Source organism: Channa argus, chromosome 8, assembly GCF_033026475.1.
Source record: "Channa argus isolate prfri chromosome 8, Channa argus male v1.0, whole genome shotgun sequence".
Classification (NCBI taxonomy): domain Eukaryota; kingdom Metazoa; phylum Chordata; class Actinopteri; order Anabantiformes; family Channidae; genus Channa; species Channa argus.
Window position 1 is genome coordinate 27,513,634 of NC_090204.1, and position 17,080 is coordinate 27,530,713.

At 41.3% G+C, this 17,080-nt stretch overlaps 1 protein-coding gene across 26 annotated transcripts in view; it reads right to left on the reverse strand.

Annotated features, from left to right (window-relative positions):
• The window catches only part of ptprfa (protein tyrosine phosphatase receptor type Fa), a 316,431-nt gene that overhangs the window by 145,319 nt on the left and 154,032 nt on the right, over positions 1-17,080 (reverse strand). For all 26 annotated transcript variants that reach the window (XR_010914989.1, XM_067512515.1, XM_067512498.1 and 23 more), the window contains one exon: positions 1,670-1,858. Coding sequence is in view for 25 of the 26 variants with exons in the window: in XM_067512515.1 (XP_067368616.1) it covers positions 1,670-1,858 (189 nt within the window). In the remaining variant the exon portion in view is untranslated. The remainder of the gene's footprint in view (positions 1-1,669; positions 1,859-17,080) is intronic.

Below are 17,080 nucleotides of genomic sequence, written 5' to 3' on the forward strand. Positions count from 1 at the left end.
TGCTCTGACACAAATGGTCTTCAAGTACATAACTTGCAATGACGTGACCGCTGGACTGAGACACGGCCATCGTGTGCTTTTGTGTCATCAGTTTACCTACTATCGCCTGGACTAGACTCCAGAAAAATGAGAGAATTAAGTTTGATCACAGTTACGCTGTCCAGAAAAAGGTTGCATTGTTGGACTTTTTTTTGGAGCTTTCATATGGCTGCAACAATACAGAAATGTTCATGTTTTGAAGCTTTGTCCTTTTCAAGGATTCCTCCTCTTTCACATCTCATCCAATCTTGAGACAGCAGTCACAGCACTCTCTGGTCAAGAGTCAGTTTTGGATCAGAATCACATCACTCCTGGATGAACAAGCGTTCATAACTGCGCTTAGACAAAGTTAAGTGTTTCAGCTTTTCCGAAAGAGAACAAATCCACCAACTTAAAAATGGATCCAAGTCATTTGATAGGACCAACTAATTCTCGAACAAATCTAATCAGTCCCCAATATTATACATCCTAGTGAAACCCAATAACTGTGGGGTGCTTACTTTCCAGACTGTATACATCTCTCTCGTCTTGTGTGGCACAGGAAAGCTCTAATTGTTTTTTTATTAAAGGTCAGCCATCTGTGCTTGGCTGCTAAGAGACTACACGTGACAGTGAAACTCTATGAACCAAATTGAAACAAATTGCCATGCTGTTCGGTTAATAACACATGACATGTTTGTCCTCAGAGTGGACTTCAAAGCCAATGCCATCCTAGAGCCCGTCTCTCAGCTTTTCCTCTCTGGCTGTGTTGAGAGGAGTGCAGCCACTGGAGGGGCATCATTTACTCAGCGATGGGAAATATGCTTCTTACCCTCACTGCAAGAGCTGGTAAGAATGTTTGGCCCTGTACAGCCATTCCATTGTGGTCGGTAAGGCCAGGTGTTGCTTTTTTTGCTGAAAGGCAAAGATTTCGACGTTTTTCACAGAAAGTGAGAGAAAGGGGTGCTGAAAGGTTGCATGGAGCTTGGTTATCACTCAGCCAGTAGTGACACAACTCTGCTGCCAGCTGCTAGGACTGGCTTTCTGCAGATAGATGCCCTATCTGCTCCTCTGGATGCTGGCCACCTCCTTACAGAAGCTGCCTCACCTGATAGAATGTGTTGTCTGTGCTGTGTTAGGCACCAGTGTTCCCATATGGGCCCTACTCAGGTAATCACTGAGATCTGTGATGGCTTGCTCTAAGTAGGAAATGATTATTTCATACAGAATCCAAAAAACCATTGCAATTCCTTCCCTGTACATTATTAGCACCTGTCAGATGAACGTATGGTTTAATAAATGGCATAAAAATATGCTCATTCAGCTGTGAGTTTTCTGCTCTTTTTACCATTTCCCAAGAGGTAGATTGATATTTACTTCCAGCACTTCAAGTATGCATGTTACCACATACGAGCTCTATTTAAGGTCGTAGTAACTGAAAATTTAAATGACTTCACAGCTGGCAGACTGTAGATGTGCGGGCTTCACATATGTCTTATGTTATGCATATCTAGTTGGGTGGCTTCCTCCCAATCTCACCCCAAATTTACCTGTGCCGCATTTACTTGTGCCATGCTCACAACCAAAACATTAGTGACAGTGACTGCTAAACTGAAACCTGAGCGTACATATGCTGGGATGAGTGCATTACCTGAACGCAGCTGTTTTATGCGCCCGTTGCTGCTGCTGATGTCCACAGGCAGGAAGTCTTTGAACCAGTAGATCTCTGGGTCGGGGTTGCCACTGGCTGCACACAGCATGGTAGCAGTACGTGTTTTTTCCACAACCTTCAGCTGGGGCCCCATGTCTATGGTGGGGAAACCATGAGGGATCTGGTCCTCTGTGACAAAGACAGAGACAAACACACGGGCACTTTGACAGCTGCACATGATAAGTGGATGAAGACAGTGAAATCGTCAGTCAACCATTGAATCTGTTCTTCAGTTGATGCACTGGTGTGAGATTTGATTACTAATCCCACAGGCTTGAGCTGAAGGTGCCCCTATGAAATTCAAAGACTGTAAAATCCAGCGCTAATGTGAATATCACTGGGCCTCTGCATGAGCAAATCTTTGGTGGAGTGTTTTTTGTCATGGAAGTCTGTAAATGAGAATGAGGGAGGTGTAATTTCACCCCAAGTGAATTGCATTCTGACAAAGACGGGCCCCCATGCTCGCGTAATCTCAAATGCTTCGTGTGCTCAAATGTCAGTCCTGCTAAATTATGGATGAAACATAACAAAATCATGGGCTGAAAGTCCCATTCCACACCTTTGTCTATGCTAGAAAAAACTTACAGCCACAAACAGCTCATGCCCTCTCATACATTATGATTTATGTTTCACATCTAATAGAGAAATTATATCAATGAGATTAATATTAGTGAAACCACCTTAATGTACTGAATTTCATTAATAGTTGTAAAACATGTGGAGCTCATTTTAATGTACTTATGCTGTGTGGGTTTGTATTTACTTTTTGTAAAGTAAAAGAACAAAACAATATTTTGCATTTTGACTGCAATTGACTCACATGATTAGTCTAATGGAAGACTTCTTTTTGATGTGCTATATTATGGTAAAATCAAAAGTTTTCCAAAACAACTGAAGACTCCTAAGTGTTAAATTTACTAGACATCACAGTAGCTTCTCTGGACTTTAGGTGAATAAATTCAGTAATATTTACATTTAGAGTCTAACAGGCATCACAACTGGAGGATGCTAAAGCCTTTCGCAAAGTGCAATCAGTGCCCAAAACATTTGTAGTTTTATTGTTTGTTTGTCTTTTGTTCTAAATTATAAAACATACTTATTAACACAAAAAAAGAGGATCTTGAAAGATTAGTTTTGCTTGTGCTTTTTTAATCTCCATGACATTCCCTTACAGACAGAGGATCAATGTCTGCCTCCGTCTCTTTTCAATAAGTCTCCACATCATTAGCAGCTGAAAATCCCTGGTGCTTTCCACATTGAGACCTTAACTAAATACTAAAGAAAACAGATATGGAAATATTCGCCGACACAGTGGAAAAAAAAGACAAGCAAGGAAGAACTATGAACTTGAACTATTCTTGCAGAGTTTTTCTATGTGACAGATTCTATTTTATCTGTGAAGTACCTTTGTGGCTTTCCTCACTGGTCTACTTGCACAGGTATTTAATTTCTACGACAGGCGGCTCTAAGCACATTAATGCATGAGCCACATTCTTTCCATGCTTTAATAGGGAAACTGGAATGACACCTTCTCTGACAAAGAAAGAGCCAGAGCAGATATGAGAGGTCGTGTAGTACAAAGGCAACCACAACCACTTTGCAATGGGGAATGGACCCCTCAGGGGGTTTGTAGGGGAACTGTGGGAGTAAGGGTTACTAGGGCTGTGTTACGAAAGATTTGGCCATTCGGATAAATGGACTTCCTTCCAGTTCCTTCCTACTTAACCTGTTTCTGATTTCTGGATCTCAAGGCACAACCAGGTGGAGGAGAGTGTCAGGTTTGGAGACCTTGGAATCACTTCATGTCCTTTTTACATATGATGGGGTTGTATTTGATGTTCAGTGTGAGCTGGGATAGTTTGCAAACAAGTATTAGGCACCTGAGATGAGAGTAAGTATCTCCGAATCTTAGCCAATGGTCCTTTGTTGGCCTAATACTACTGGAGTATTTCAAGGTCTTGTTAATAAGTAAGTTTAAAAGTGAGTCTGAGTTTGATGGGAAGACTGGTGCAGCATCAGAAGTTATGCAAACCATTGTGATGAAGGGGGAGCCGAGCCAGAATGTTCAGCCTAAATCTGAAAGTTATTGAGCTCAGAGGCAACTTGTACACACCAGAATTAGACTTTTTGTCAAAGAGGTTTATCATCACCCCCTGGTGAAGCCTGCATCCTCCAAAAAATAGCTTGTGCCACCCATTAGTTGTGCAACAATAAAGCCGGCAACAGCTGTCTTATAAGAACAGACTCAGTTAATTTGCATAACGTGATATTTGGTACCCTCACCCTACAAATCCTACATTTTATTGTGGACAGATTCTTATTTGTGGTCAAATAGTTTTTCCATTTGTTAATTTATGATTTTCAATTAGACATTACATTTTTACTGTTCTATTCGAACTGTTATTTTAAAATTGATTCTGTTCTTTGTGGAGTAAAGCAAGCTTCCTATTTTTAAAAAAAGGTGCTGTGATAAAGTTCTCAACCTCACGCTGGGACAGTCTCTAACGAAGAGCTTAGAAGAGGCTGTGTTAGGGGAGAAAAGATCCGCTGGTGACAGATAAAAAAGTTAAACTCACTAGAACAAAGGAGAGGTGACAGCCAGGCTGGATGGAAGTTAGTAGAAGACCTGTAATGTTGACAAGCAGCCTGAGCACCGGGAATCCTTTGCCAAAGTACTGTTAGGGAACCAGAAGACTCTCAAAGCCCCCTGTGAGGCTAGGAAGGTACCCCACTGGGGCATCAGGGCATTCCCAAGAAGCCACTGCTGCCAATCCAACCAGTTAGTGAACCGATGCTGTAAACTGTGGTTTGTTGTCTAAGCATTGTGTTTAATCAGTTTTAAAGCTATCGTTGCCTGTGTGGAAGCATTGTACTACTTGCATACTTGCAAGTCAGAAAATTAACAAAAATAGTTTAATGGCACAGAGTGGAAAAGACTCATTTATAATTCCACAGAGCCCTTTGTTTTACTTTTTTTCAAGTCTGGATCATCTAGTTACAAACACAGACGGTGGACAATGGCAAGAAGTAGTAGATATTAGTGTTAAGTTGTCTCCACAGAAGATAACAGACAGACCTTAAGATTTTTAGGGTGAGGTAGAAAGGTCAAAAGCCAATAGGGAAAATCAAGGAAAGCCAGTGGCCAAGACAACAACCCCCCAAAATGTCTAAGAAGGATAAATGGAAATGTTAACAACTTCTAGCAGAGGTTAAGGGTCAACTATATATTTGCATCAGACTCTAGCCTCCATTGTTGCATCATCATCTCTTTGTAAAGATGAGTTCACATCACATTATTTTGTCATGAACTATTGGACAGTACATTTTCAGTTAAGCTTGTCCACATCACCATTTTTGTGTCTCCCCTGATTGAAATACCCTTCCCTTCTTAGATTTTTCGATTTTTCACATATAAGCTAAGTAATCAGTTTACCGGAATAAGACAACTGTAACCTGATTACTTAAGTGCATGGAAACACACTGAATCTAAATGGTTAGCACTTGAAAAGTGAGAACATGTCATTTCACTGATTATACATTTAAGTCAGTCACTTCAGGGAACTGCTGCGAGTCCATTGCATTTGTTTAAAGAGACTTTCAGTCACCGTGTAACCTCCAGCCTGTCTCGTTAGACGTGGTTCCAGCTAATAGCTACGAAAAACCGAATCTTCGACATGCTCCTTGACAACTGAGTAAAGCTGGTAATACATGTAGGATTTTGTAGCTCTCCCAGGACACCTGACATTCATGCATTCATTCATTAGCTCTGTGAGTGCAGTAGAGGACAGGGCTTTAAAGTATGTGTGCTATAGCTACGCGGAAAAAGAATTTAAAAAAGAGACCCCTTCAAGATAAGAAAAACTGTATTGTAATAAAATAGAAACACTCCATGAAATGATCTGTCAGTCAAAGAGACTTCATGGTGTACAGACATGTCCATTCTGTCACTCATCCTGACCTGCCTCCTCTTCTAAATGGCTTTCTGGGAGGAGAAACAGTAACCCAATCCTCCTCTAATACGAACACACGTCACCAAGATGCAGTTTGTTGCTAAACAGGCAGACTAATATTTTTGATCACCTGACCACAGGGTCATATTAATTGCCTTGGCAGTAAACTAAGCAAAACATAGCTGCAGATGCTAAATGCATTTCGATAAGGCTTCTTTAAATACAACACTGCTTAATGGTGTGAAAAGAAGACGACCTGCCAACTAGTCGCTTAGTTAAAACCAGGTCTTCCAGGGCCAGATCAAGGTCAGATCATGTTCTCACTGCAAATAAACTGCTCCAAAGCTAATTTGTGACCAGAGAGCAAGTTGATTAAACGGTCTCAGTACAGCTGTTTTGGTCCCTACCTGGGTGAGGATGCTGAATCAAGACCTGCGCAAACTAACTGCACAGACGGGGGAAACAAACCAGAGTAAGATTCAAATGAATGATGAGTCAGGAGATGTGCGGGAAAAAAAAAAAACGTAATTTTCTTTGACTTGTTCCCAGGTTCTCCTTGTACGTGTATCAGTGGATTTAAAATCATGGTGTTGGTCAGGGTTAGTATTTAGCACTGGAGGTTCTGATGCAACAGGATTTGGGGGGTCAAACATGAACAGGCTCAGTATGGATTGGTTCGGGCAGGTCACCTTTAGTCTAATCATGAACTTAGAGTACGCTACAATGCCAGATAAATAAATACAGCTTTTTTAATCCATTTCTAAAGTAGTAAAAAACCAAAACAACTGGTTATTCATCTCCAGGATTACTCCAGGATTTGATCTGTTTAGTGACATAAGTAAAACAGGGTTCAGGTGACTTCAAATCATCATAGCATCATGAAACTGTTAAACAATACCCCAGCATACCGGTTTGGAACCCACTCCGGACAGTTAATCACTGGGCTTAAGCTTGACAGCTTCACAAATGCCACCTCAGACCTTTCATGTTTCGGGAGTTTCCCTTTCAGGTCATTCATTCATTTGAGAAAGCAGATTTCTTTTCTTTACACTTTAAGAGGAAGTACTTTGCCCTCTTCCATTAAATCTGAGAAGAGTTTATTGGGAAAGCTCCATTATTAGTCGAATTGTCTTTTCAATTTCTAATTTGAATTGACTTAAGTGTAAAGTGAAAGAATTCAGAGCTGAGTACTACACCAGGTCGAGACCTGCTGTAGTATTTCTATGTGACACTGCAGTAATATTAATATAATAGAACTGGAAGCCAGAGTCATATCAGGTTTTAATATTCATATTTCTAACTAAGATATATTCTTATTGATATCACAGGAACTCCCTTTCTCAAAGAATCATCTTCTCTGGAAGAGAAAAACATCTTCTACAGTAGTAGGACCAGTGATTCTGAATTAGTGCTGATGGAATTATACTGGACAAGTACAACAGAGCAGTAAGTAAAGTTGTTACTCTGCTGTTGGTCGCACTAAGTTCTTAGTAACATTAGCAAGTGTTGTTATTTCAGACCATGTCAGTGTTATCATGCTAATGAATAGTCACGTATGAGTCATTATCATACCCATAGTTACTGTTCGGTGGGCCACCTACTCCCTACCAGTAGGTCTCATCAGCTTTATTTCTCTGTAGTTGCCACAGCTCTGCTCATCTCCCTTGTTCTTAAAAATGGGCACCAGTACACTTCTCCTCCAGTCCTCAGCATCCTCTCACTCTCCAAGATCTTGTTAAAAAAACTAGTCAGAAACTCTACTGCCACCTCTCCTAGACACTTCCATACCTCCACAGGTTTGTCATCAGGACCAACTGTCTTTCCGCTCTTCATCCTCTTCAATGTCCTCCTCACTTCACTCTTACTAATCTTTGCTACTTACTGCTCCACACCAGTCACCTCTTCTACTCTTCGTTCCCTTTCATTTTCCTCATTCATCAACTCTTCAAAGTTCTCCTTCCATCTTCCCATCACACTCCTGGCACCTGTCAATACATTTCCATCCTTATCTTTAATCACACTAACCTGCTGCACATCCTTTCCATCTCTATCTCTTTGTCTGGCCAACCTGTACAAATCCACCTCTCCCTCTTTAGTGTCCAACCTAGGATACAAGTCCTCATATGCTCTTTGTTTGGCCTTTGCCACCTCTATCTTCACCTTACGCTGTATCTCCCTGTACTCCTGTCTACTCTCTTCAGTCCTCTCAGTGTCCCACTTCTTCTTAGCTAACCTCTTCCTCGTTCCACCACCAAGTCTCCTTGTCCACTTTCCTCTTTCCAGATGACACACCAAGTACCCTCCTACCTGTCTCCCTGATCAAATTGGCTGTAGTGGTCCAGTCATCTGGAAGCACCTCGAAACCACCCAGAGTCTGTCTCAGCTCCTCCCTGAAAACTACGCAACATTCTTCCTTTTTCAACTTCTACCACTTTGTCCTCTGCTCTGCCTTTGTCCTCTTCATCTTCCTCACCACCAGAGTCATTTTACACACCACCATCCTGTGTTGTTTGGCTACACTCTCCCCTACCAATGCTTTACAGTCACTGATCTCTTTCAGATTACAACGTCGGCATAAGATGTCGTCCACCTGAATGTTTCTACCTCCGCTCTTATATGTCACCCTATGTTCCTGCCTCTTCTGGAAGAAAGTGTTCACTACAGCCATTTCCATCCTCTTTGCAAAGTCTACCATCCTCTGTCCTTCTGCGTTCCTGTCCTGAACACCAAACCTGCCCATAACAGTCTCATCACCTCTGTTCCCGTCACCAAAATGTCCATTGAAATCTGCACCAATCACCACTCTCTCACCTCTGGAGATGCTCTGCATCACTTCATCTAACTCACTCCAGAATTTCTCCTTCTCTTCTAAGTCACATCCTACCTGTGGGGCATAACCACTCACAACATTGAACATCACCCCTTCAACTTCCAGCTTCAGACTCATCATCCTGTCTGATACTCTAATCACCTCTAGAACTTTCCTCACAAACTGCTGTTTCAGGATAACTCCTACTCCATTTCTCCTCCTATCTGACCCATGGTAGAACAACTTGCACCCTGCTCCTAAGCTTCTAGCCTTGCTACCTTTCCACCTGGTCTCCTGGACACACAGTATATCCACCTTCCTTCTCTGCATCATGTCAATCATCTCTCTAACCTTCCCTGTCATTGTCCTAACATTCAAAGTCCCTACTGTCAGTTCTACATTCTTAGCTTTCCTCTTCTCTCTCTGAGTCAACAATGGAAATAATGCACTGTGAATTTTATGATCAGAGGCTGCTGACAATGCAGTGGGCAAAATGTTAGGATTAAGAAAGGGTTCATTCTCAGTTTGTATGACTAACCACATTAGCTAATCAAAGTTAGCAGCCACTTTGGTTTAACCACTAGCCAAAAAGAGATAAAGGGAGAGAGATGTTTTTTCATAATTTTTTATGGAACACATAATGTATGGACTTTAATTTTCTCCCCAACCACAGACATTTATTCATCTAACAAAGACACAATTAGTAATCTGTTTTTATGCTTTGGCATTTGGCACCAACAGTGATATTTACCTATTTGGAGAGATGCTCTTGACCAGCTGCAGTCTAGTAAGACTGTGATTGGAATTAACATAATTAGAAAAAGTTATTCAATTCATTGTCTTTTGTTATGTCCAGGACTTTGCTTTAATTATTCTTCGAAATAGCTTGAAACTGAAAATGAATTAGAAAAGGATTAAAGCCATACAAAGCCATTATTTACAATTTATCAGGGCGACTGTGGCGCAGGAAGGTAGAGCGGTTGTCCACCAATCTCACAGTTGTTGGTTCAATCCCCGGCTCCTCCGGTCACATGTCGAAGTGTCCTTGAGCAAGACACTGAACCCCAACTTAGTTGCTCCCGGTGAGTGTTGGCTAGCTGCATAGCAGCTCCCCCATCGGTGTATGAATGTGTGTGTGATTGTTAGTGTGAATGGGTGAATAAGAAGCAGTGTAAAGTGCTTTGAGTGCCAATAGGTAGAAAAGCGCTATATAAGTGCAGACCATTTACCATTTATCTCCAGTATAATTTAAAAAAGTGTCACCATATCACCCCAACCACTATTGCTACATGGAGCTTTAATTGACAAATCAAAGTGATTGTTTCACAATAGAGAGGAGTAAACTGTACCAGGGAGTGTCTTAATAATTATAGTGGTTATAGGGAGAGTTTGGCTTAACAACAGAGGCTGTTAAGTGAGTGTTTAGCAGCGAGCCAAGAAGTTACTTATCAAATGGTATGCAAAGTCCAACACATCCTTTATTTAGTCCTCCTTTTTCACTTTCAGTTTGTCTAAGAAAAACATTTCATCTAGCTTCGGTTGATAAAAACGCTTGACCTTTTCGTCTGTTTATACCAAAGACATCAAAAGAGTAGTTGGCCAAACTATTGTGAACATTTAAGTCTAGTTTTACTCAAGACAAAAAAATTAGCATTTCTCTCAAATTTCATTGCATTAAGATAAGGTTTCATCTGATTTATGCTCAAAGAAGATTTGAATAAAAAGTCACACAGTGACAGGTTGTGTGATAAAGAATGCAACTTTGCAGAAAGGGTGTCTGGTATAATGTTAATCTAAAAAATAGACCCAGAAGCAAAAAAAGTCTCAAATCGAAGTATTTCAATAAATAATTCAATCGAACTACTCAACAACATTAGCAGAAATGATGCAATTTAACTGTTGCAATGTGAGTCAGTCATTGCTGTAGTGCTGGTTAGTCATGAAACACAATGGAAAAGTGTAACTGTGCTTGGACAACAATAGCTATATCAGAATGCGAGTGTCATGACATGGCTCAACAGCCACGACAAAAAACTACAACGCAAACAAAGGTTGAGCGGCAGAGAACATGCCAGCCAACAAGCCGGCAAGAGACTTGTCTCCAACGGATGCCAGGGTTTTATAAGAAGCAGGACACTGGGCTTAGATGCCCTCAAGCACCGTAATTGGCTCCACCTCCAGCTACCTGCCAGTAGAACAAACCACAACTCGACGGGCCAGAGGGCCATCACAGCGAGCACAAGCCAAAGCAGGAGGGAGGATTCCTAAAAGATTCTAATCTGTCTTCCTGTTGGTATTATTGGTTCGAGGCTGTGTTATACACGTGCTGTTAGTATCAGGTCGTAGACTGTAGCCCCAGACATGGCTCATGCAAGTGTGCAAATGCAAATAAGAACGTGAACCCTGCTGCACGAATGTACATCCCCAGGAAACATCATAACAAAAATACAAAAATTAAAAAATCTAAACAAGTTTGTCGAACACCAAACCTTAATCCTACATAGTATGCTGTACATTTTTAGATGAGAACATGTTGATTACATTTAGCTTTACAAAGTCATTCAAACTTTAAAAGACCCCACTATCAAATCAGTTTGTCACTTACAGCATATAAAGTTACCTCAGTGTAGTAGAGTAGCTCCAGGTTTTTACTGTTAGCGATACATTAGTCAGTATGTTGTTGTTGTGGAATAAGTTTTTTGTCAATGAAAAGATAATAGAGAGATTTATTGTCGCATCACCTTTCTTGTTTTGTGATAAAACAAGTTCATTCATTCATTTATTTTGCCAGTTTTCTTTAATAAAATCATTGTTCTCATTGGCATTCTGTTCTTCAGGAAAGGTAACAACCTCAACCTGTTATGGACAGTACAAATGCCAGCAGGGTGCATCCTTGCTCAGTGGAACAGTTTGAAGCACCTAGCTGATGAGCACCAGCAGACCTGTTAACAATGAGCTCATTGTTCTACTGTGACAGGGCGTTTGGGCTTCAGCTGTGCCGCACATTCCTGCTTCAGCACAGCTCTAGGAGCACAGAGGGAAACCTGATGAAGCTTAATGGTTGAGCAAGGTGGGGGAGTCAGGGTGGAGTTTTAGTTTCATCGTACAGGTTGGTTGAATTTTACCGGCCTGAGGGCTGATAGTTTGCTGTGTATTTAAACACATGAGCACAAATCCATGGTAGGTTCTGTATGTTGAGATTTAAATACAGCAAAGATAAAAACTGTCTTTGCTGTAAATGTCCAAATAAGGCTGTGTCATGTCATCTAAAGTGTGACTCCAGCATCATTCTGACACTCTGGAAGTCACTGCAGCAATCAGTCAGGCTCCTGCTTGTATCTAAATACACCTGTATCCAGTCTGTATATGTACATGAAGGTATGTGTAAATACCCTTTAGCCACAGAACACAGTATGCTGCCTGATACACACTGGTTTACATTATTGTTATGCAGTCTGCAACTGAAAACATAAATGCAAAAATGCATGTAAAACTCTGTTCACTGTTGCTGGTGGACTACAGACAGGTAAGTAGAAAGACAGGTAGGCGTGCTCTTTAGGAAGTGATAAGAATCGCATTAAGACACTTCTCGTTTGACCTTGTCCCAATGTCTCACAAGCCTATAAAAAACAGCCTGAGGGGGGCTTTAATCAAGGCTGTTGCATGGTGACATCATTTAGCAACTTCCCTGCTGATGTTCATTCCTGGGGTCAGCCAGTGGAGGAGAATTCCCCTGGTGAAGTTTTACTGCTCTGTTACAGACAGGTAGGCCTCTCTGTAGTCTGACATGACAGATGAGGATCACTTACACTCGGGGATTTCCCTGACAGTCTGTGGCTGTGAGGGAATACTTTAGAATCAATGGTGCTCATGATCAGAAGACTGTACTCTTTCATTTGTTCTGTTGCAGGGCACATTGCTTCACATCTCCTGATGTAATGCACTGGTTAAAAATGACCCTGCCGAATCTTCCCCCCCTAACCCTTACAGTCCTAAATCACTTCATTTGACTGTTCACTTTACTGAGGACTAATTTCTGGGTTCTGACAAAGCTGTAGGTCTGGGGGTGTGTTGTGTTGAGCAGGTTTAATGACATGCTATGCTATGACTGGATGGTTGTTTCCTGAACCAAGACAGGCCAATAATGTCAGTGATTTCCTTTACATGTCCTTCTGTTTCCTTTCACGACGACACCAGTTAACCTAACTGCATGTCTTTGGATTGTGGGGGGAACTGTCGTACCTGGAGTCGGAATTCATTCATCTAACCACTGCATCGTACAGAACATAGTTATCATCCTCCCATTATGTTCAACACCAAATTGTAAATTGCATTTTATTTGCACAGCATGTTGTAGGAGACAGGGTTTCCCACCACACGGCTTGTTATTCTGTTGCGATCCCCCATCCAAGTACAAATCAGGCCTGACCACACTACAAAAAACAAAAAACTTCTTTTGTATGTTCCTAAAATTTTTACAACATTTATTTAGTTTTAGATAATACAACATAAAAAAGCTGAAAACATCAACCAAATGTAACTTCTGCAGAGACATTTCACACAAGTTGAGTAGACTGAGGAAAGAATCGTGTACATTAAATAATAAGAAGAGGACATGTTTGTCCATTCATTGACTTTCAGAACTCCTCTGCAGTTCATGTGCTTGGATTAATTAAGAGCATGTTTTTCTCTGGTCAGAGCACTGCCCTTTTTATTTACAATGGCTCAGCTCTCTTGACCCCAAAGTGGCTTGAAAACAATTAGCAGCTTTGAGAGCAGTTAACCAGTGTCGACCTTGGGAGCTATTAGAGTCCAACCAACCACTGAGCAGACTTTTGACATCCAAGAGGTGCCACAACTTTAGCCTAAGGCTAATGGAACGTTCAGTAATCCCAACATTTCACTAGTGTAGACTGGGCAGACAGACAGAGGACTGAAACAAAAGACAGCACTCTCTGTGCCTGGTAATGTCTCACAGAAAAGGCCTGCCTATCTCTAACCGACGCTTTAATCAAGCAGCGCCTCTCAGGAGGGGAGATATGCTCTTAATAAGATCTAGAGCCAGGGAGTGTCTCAGTCTGAGCAGAGAGGACAGCAGGGGAGGCAGGACGAGCTAGAGAGGGAGGAATCCTGCCAGGACATTTGCCCAGAGCAAGACCAATTAAAAGCACCAAGCAGCTCCCACAGGCGCTGTGTACCTTTCTAATGGGTCGACATTTAACAGAGCAAGTAGAGGTGAAAACATACAGAGATGCTTTAGAATTTTCCATTAATTCGGATGTTGCCATAATAGCAAACTGATGTGATGGTTGGTGGGGAGGGGTCATCGTAGATTAGACACAGTAGACATATTTATCACAAAACAATATCCATCCATCTTTTAGTAATTCCACATATTGTTTGCAGGGTTGCAGAATGGAGAGGCAGGTTATTTCTCAGAGGAAAACATTCATTTTTAAGGGATCATTATTATTATTATTATTATTACGAATCCATCCATTATCAATATCACTTGTCCTGTTGCAGGAAGTGCTGCTGTAGCTTGTCTTTGGCCCTTGCTTCATACTGTAAATGTTATAGTTTCATATGGTGATTAATATTCTAATCAAAGTTCAGCAAAGTCAATATAGCTAAGAGGTGGATGCTTGGTGACAAAACACAGGACTTCAATTAAGAGGAATTCATTTTTGTGCTATGTGATACGGTTAGTACTTTTTAACCTAACCCACAATCTTTCCCCATAACTTCTTTGTGGCAGGGCCTAAATGACATTTTGGAGCATGGTATGATTACTGCCTACTGAGCCTGCTAGGTCATTGGCAATGCCCCCTACTCACCACAGCATTCAAATCACTAAGTGGTGTTAAGTCTAAACAAACAGAACAATTTTATATAACATGTCCACCGTACAAGTTCATACTATATGTTAGCTCATTTCTAAAGCTCATTTCTTTTCATTTGTCACCACACACACACACACACACACACACACACACACACACATACACACACACACCATGGTTATTCCACTCCATCAGAGTTTGCCAGAGGACTGACCTTCACTCGTTTTATCAGGAGGAATTAATTGCAAGCATTTATTTGCATTTCTCATTTATCTCTGCTTGACTCTCCTATAAGTATCAGTCACACAGGCACATACACCAATACAAATAACACACAGGGAACTATACGATCCTCAAACACACACACACACACACACACATATATTACTAATAAGCTGTTAATAGGAGCTTTTTGAAGTGGAGCCTTTGAAGACGCATCCCCTGTGCCTGAGTTTAATAACAGGTCAAGGCTTCATACTTTATAGCTTTGGAACATCTGCACATTCGCCAATCAAACTTTCACTTTTTAATTGTGTGTAATACAGAACCTCCTCAGCCCATGAACACTCCCTCCACACAAAAAGACACATTCACAGTCAGGTTACCAAAAGACCAGGAGACACTTATGTATGTGATGGCCTAATTATTATGTCAGTTAAAGTTTAAATTGCTCATAATCTACAACAACTTTCATGACAGGATACATGTCACAATGGGGCCACTATTAGGCTTCCAAGCACAGTAATCTGATTACAGGAACAATTACTGGAGCCCTATGTCCCCCTGCTCATAATTTGCCTGGAGAGCCAGAGATCGCTTCAAATAATTTCTACATTCAACAAATCCACAGAGAGTCGTCCCTACTGGTTGGCCACGACAACTTGACTAGAGTTCGAATCATGTTGCAAATGCTGTTTCTTGTGCAAGAGTCTCTCGGGTCTCTGAGGAAAAAACATCGGGTGGCCGCTCTTCACAATAACACGTCACAAAAACCTCCCATCTACTCTCCCCCGGTGCCTCAGGCATTTTGCACAGAAAGTAAAGAAAATGACCCACGCTCTCTTAAGAGGACACGAAGTAGGGCCAAATATGACACCCAATGATTTCATTTAATCACAGAGAGTGTTCCTTTGACAGCAAATCTCCTAAAAATGTCATTTATATAGAACTAAACAGCATTGAGGCAGCATAATTATTCAATAAACAAGGCAGTACATAATTAAAAGGAAGCCATAAGGCAGCGAATGGGGATGACTGATGGACACATAAAAATACCTGAATTAAGATCAGAGAAAGACTGTAATTTTGTCTAAGGTTTATGTTGTGTGTGAAGCGATTGGTTCCTGTTTTTAGGTTTTTTTAATTCCGCCAGACCACAATCTAGTTCTACGCTTAACCAAGATCTCTTGGTCTAAACACAACCATAAAAACTTTTATCAACTGCAGTCAGATAAACTGGAGCTGTTCCGTGCAGACTGTGAACAGCTCATCAATGACCAATTGTCAGTATTTAATGTTAAACACAATAATGAACACATTCATTTTGGCTTTGGCAAAACTGTGCAAGACAATGATGTGTACAAACCTACATTCTCAATACAAGTGTCACTCAGTAACAGAAATAATGAGAGATTAGTATGTGCAACAAACTCCTCTGATATCTAAATCAATTCTTGTAATTCTTGTAGGAATCTTTGTAACCAGCTTCAACAAGCAGAGAGAGTCAGGTTTAATCAGCCTTTGTCTGTAAATGACACTGTGTTCTGCAAAGATCATTACAATGTCATTCTGTCTTGTGATGCCACTGCAAAAATCCTCCTGACAGATGGCCTGCACAGCAGGATGAAAAAGTTATAGGCAGTGTCCACAAGTTAGAGATGGCATTAGTGAATACTGTGGAGCTGTGGCTGAGAACTTGCTTGAAAAAATAAAGTGATTCTCAATGTCACCACTAAATGAGGCAGATATAGAGACAGGAGGGCCAATAAGCAAATAAACAGTTATTAGACAAGATGAAAATCGGATGGCTTTAATTGCTTCTTTATCAGCGTGCAGCACCCAGGCTCTCCGTGCCTTCCATTGGTGTGTATGTGTTCCTGTCACTGTATCTCCCTGTGCGCCGGTGCACTGTGGGCTATATTAGCGGGTTTGAGCTTGTGAGCCTGGAAGCTGAGTGTTGGGCCTGTTGTGGGCAGATAAACGGCAAAGGAAGATGGCAGATAGTTGAGACTGAAATCTCTTTACTGCAGACGCCACTACGGCAGCATCAACACTCAACTAAATATCCCCTCTTACAAGAACATACACTGGTTTGGGGAAGGAGAAGTAATCCCTACAACACTTTAATCTGCACTTATTTAGGTCGAAGAACTGCAGTAAGCATGCATAATGCACAGATCTACAAGTAAGATTCAGTTAATGAAAGAAATTCTTATAACTTCACTTTCTGTCCGTGGAAACTTTGAAACACTAACCAAAGCAGCTCTGAAGACCACTGCTCAACTCACAGGCTGCAACTGATCCCCAGAGAACAACCTGTGGGTACATATATGTATGTTTGGGCACTAGTGTGACATTGGTGAAGGGCATGAATATGCGAAGTAAACCTACAATCTGAATGTGTTCGGGCAGGGTTTTCAGTGCTCAGTGTTCCAGAACTGCAGCTCTGCGTGGAGGAGCATGTGGGCCAGCAGACCTTCGCTGTAGCTGTAATTGGCTGTGCTGCTTTAAAATGAAGGAGGATTTTTCC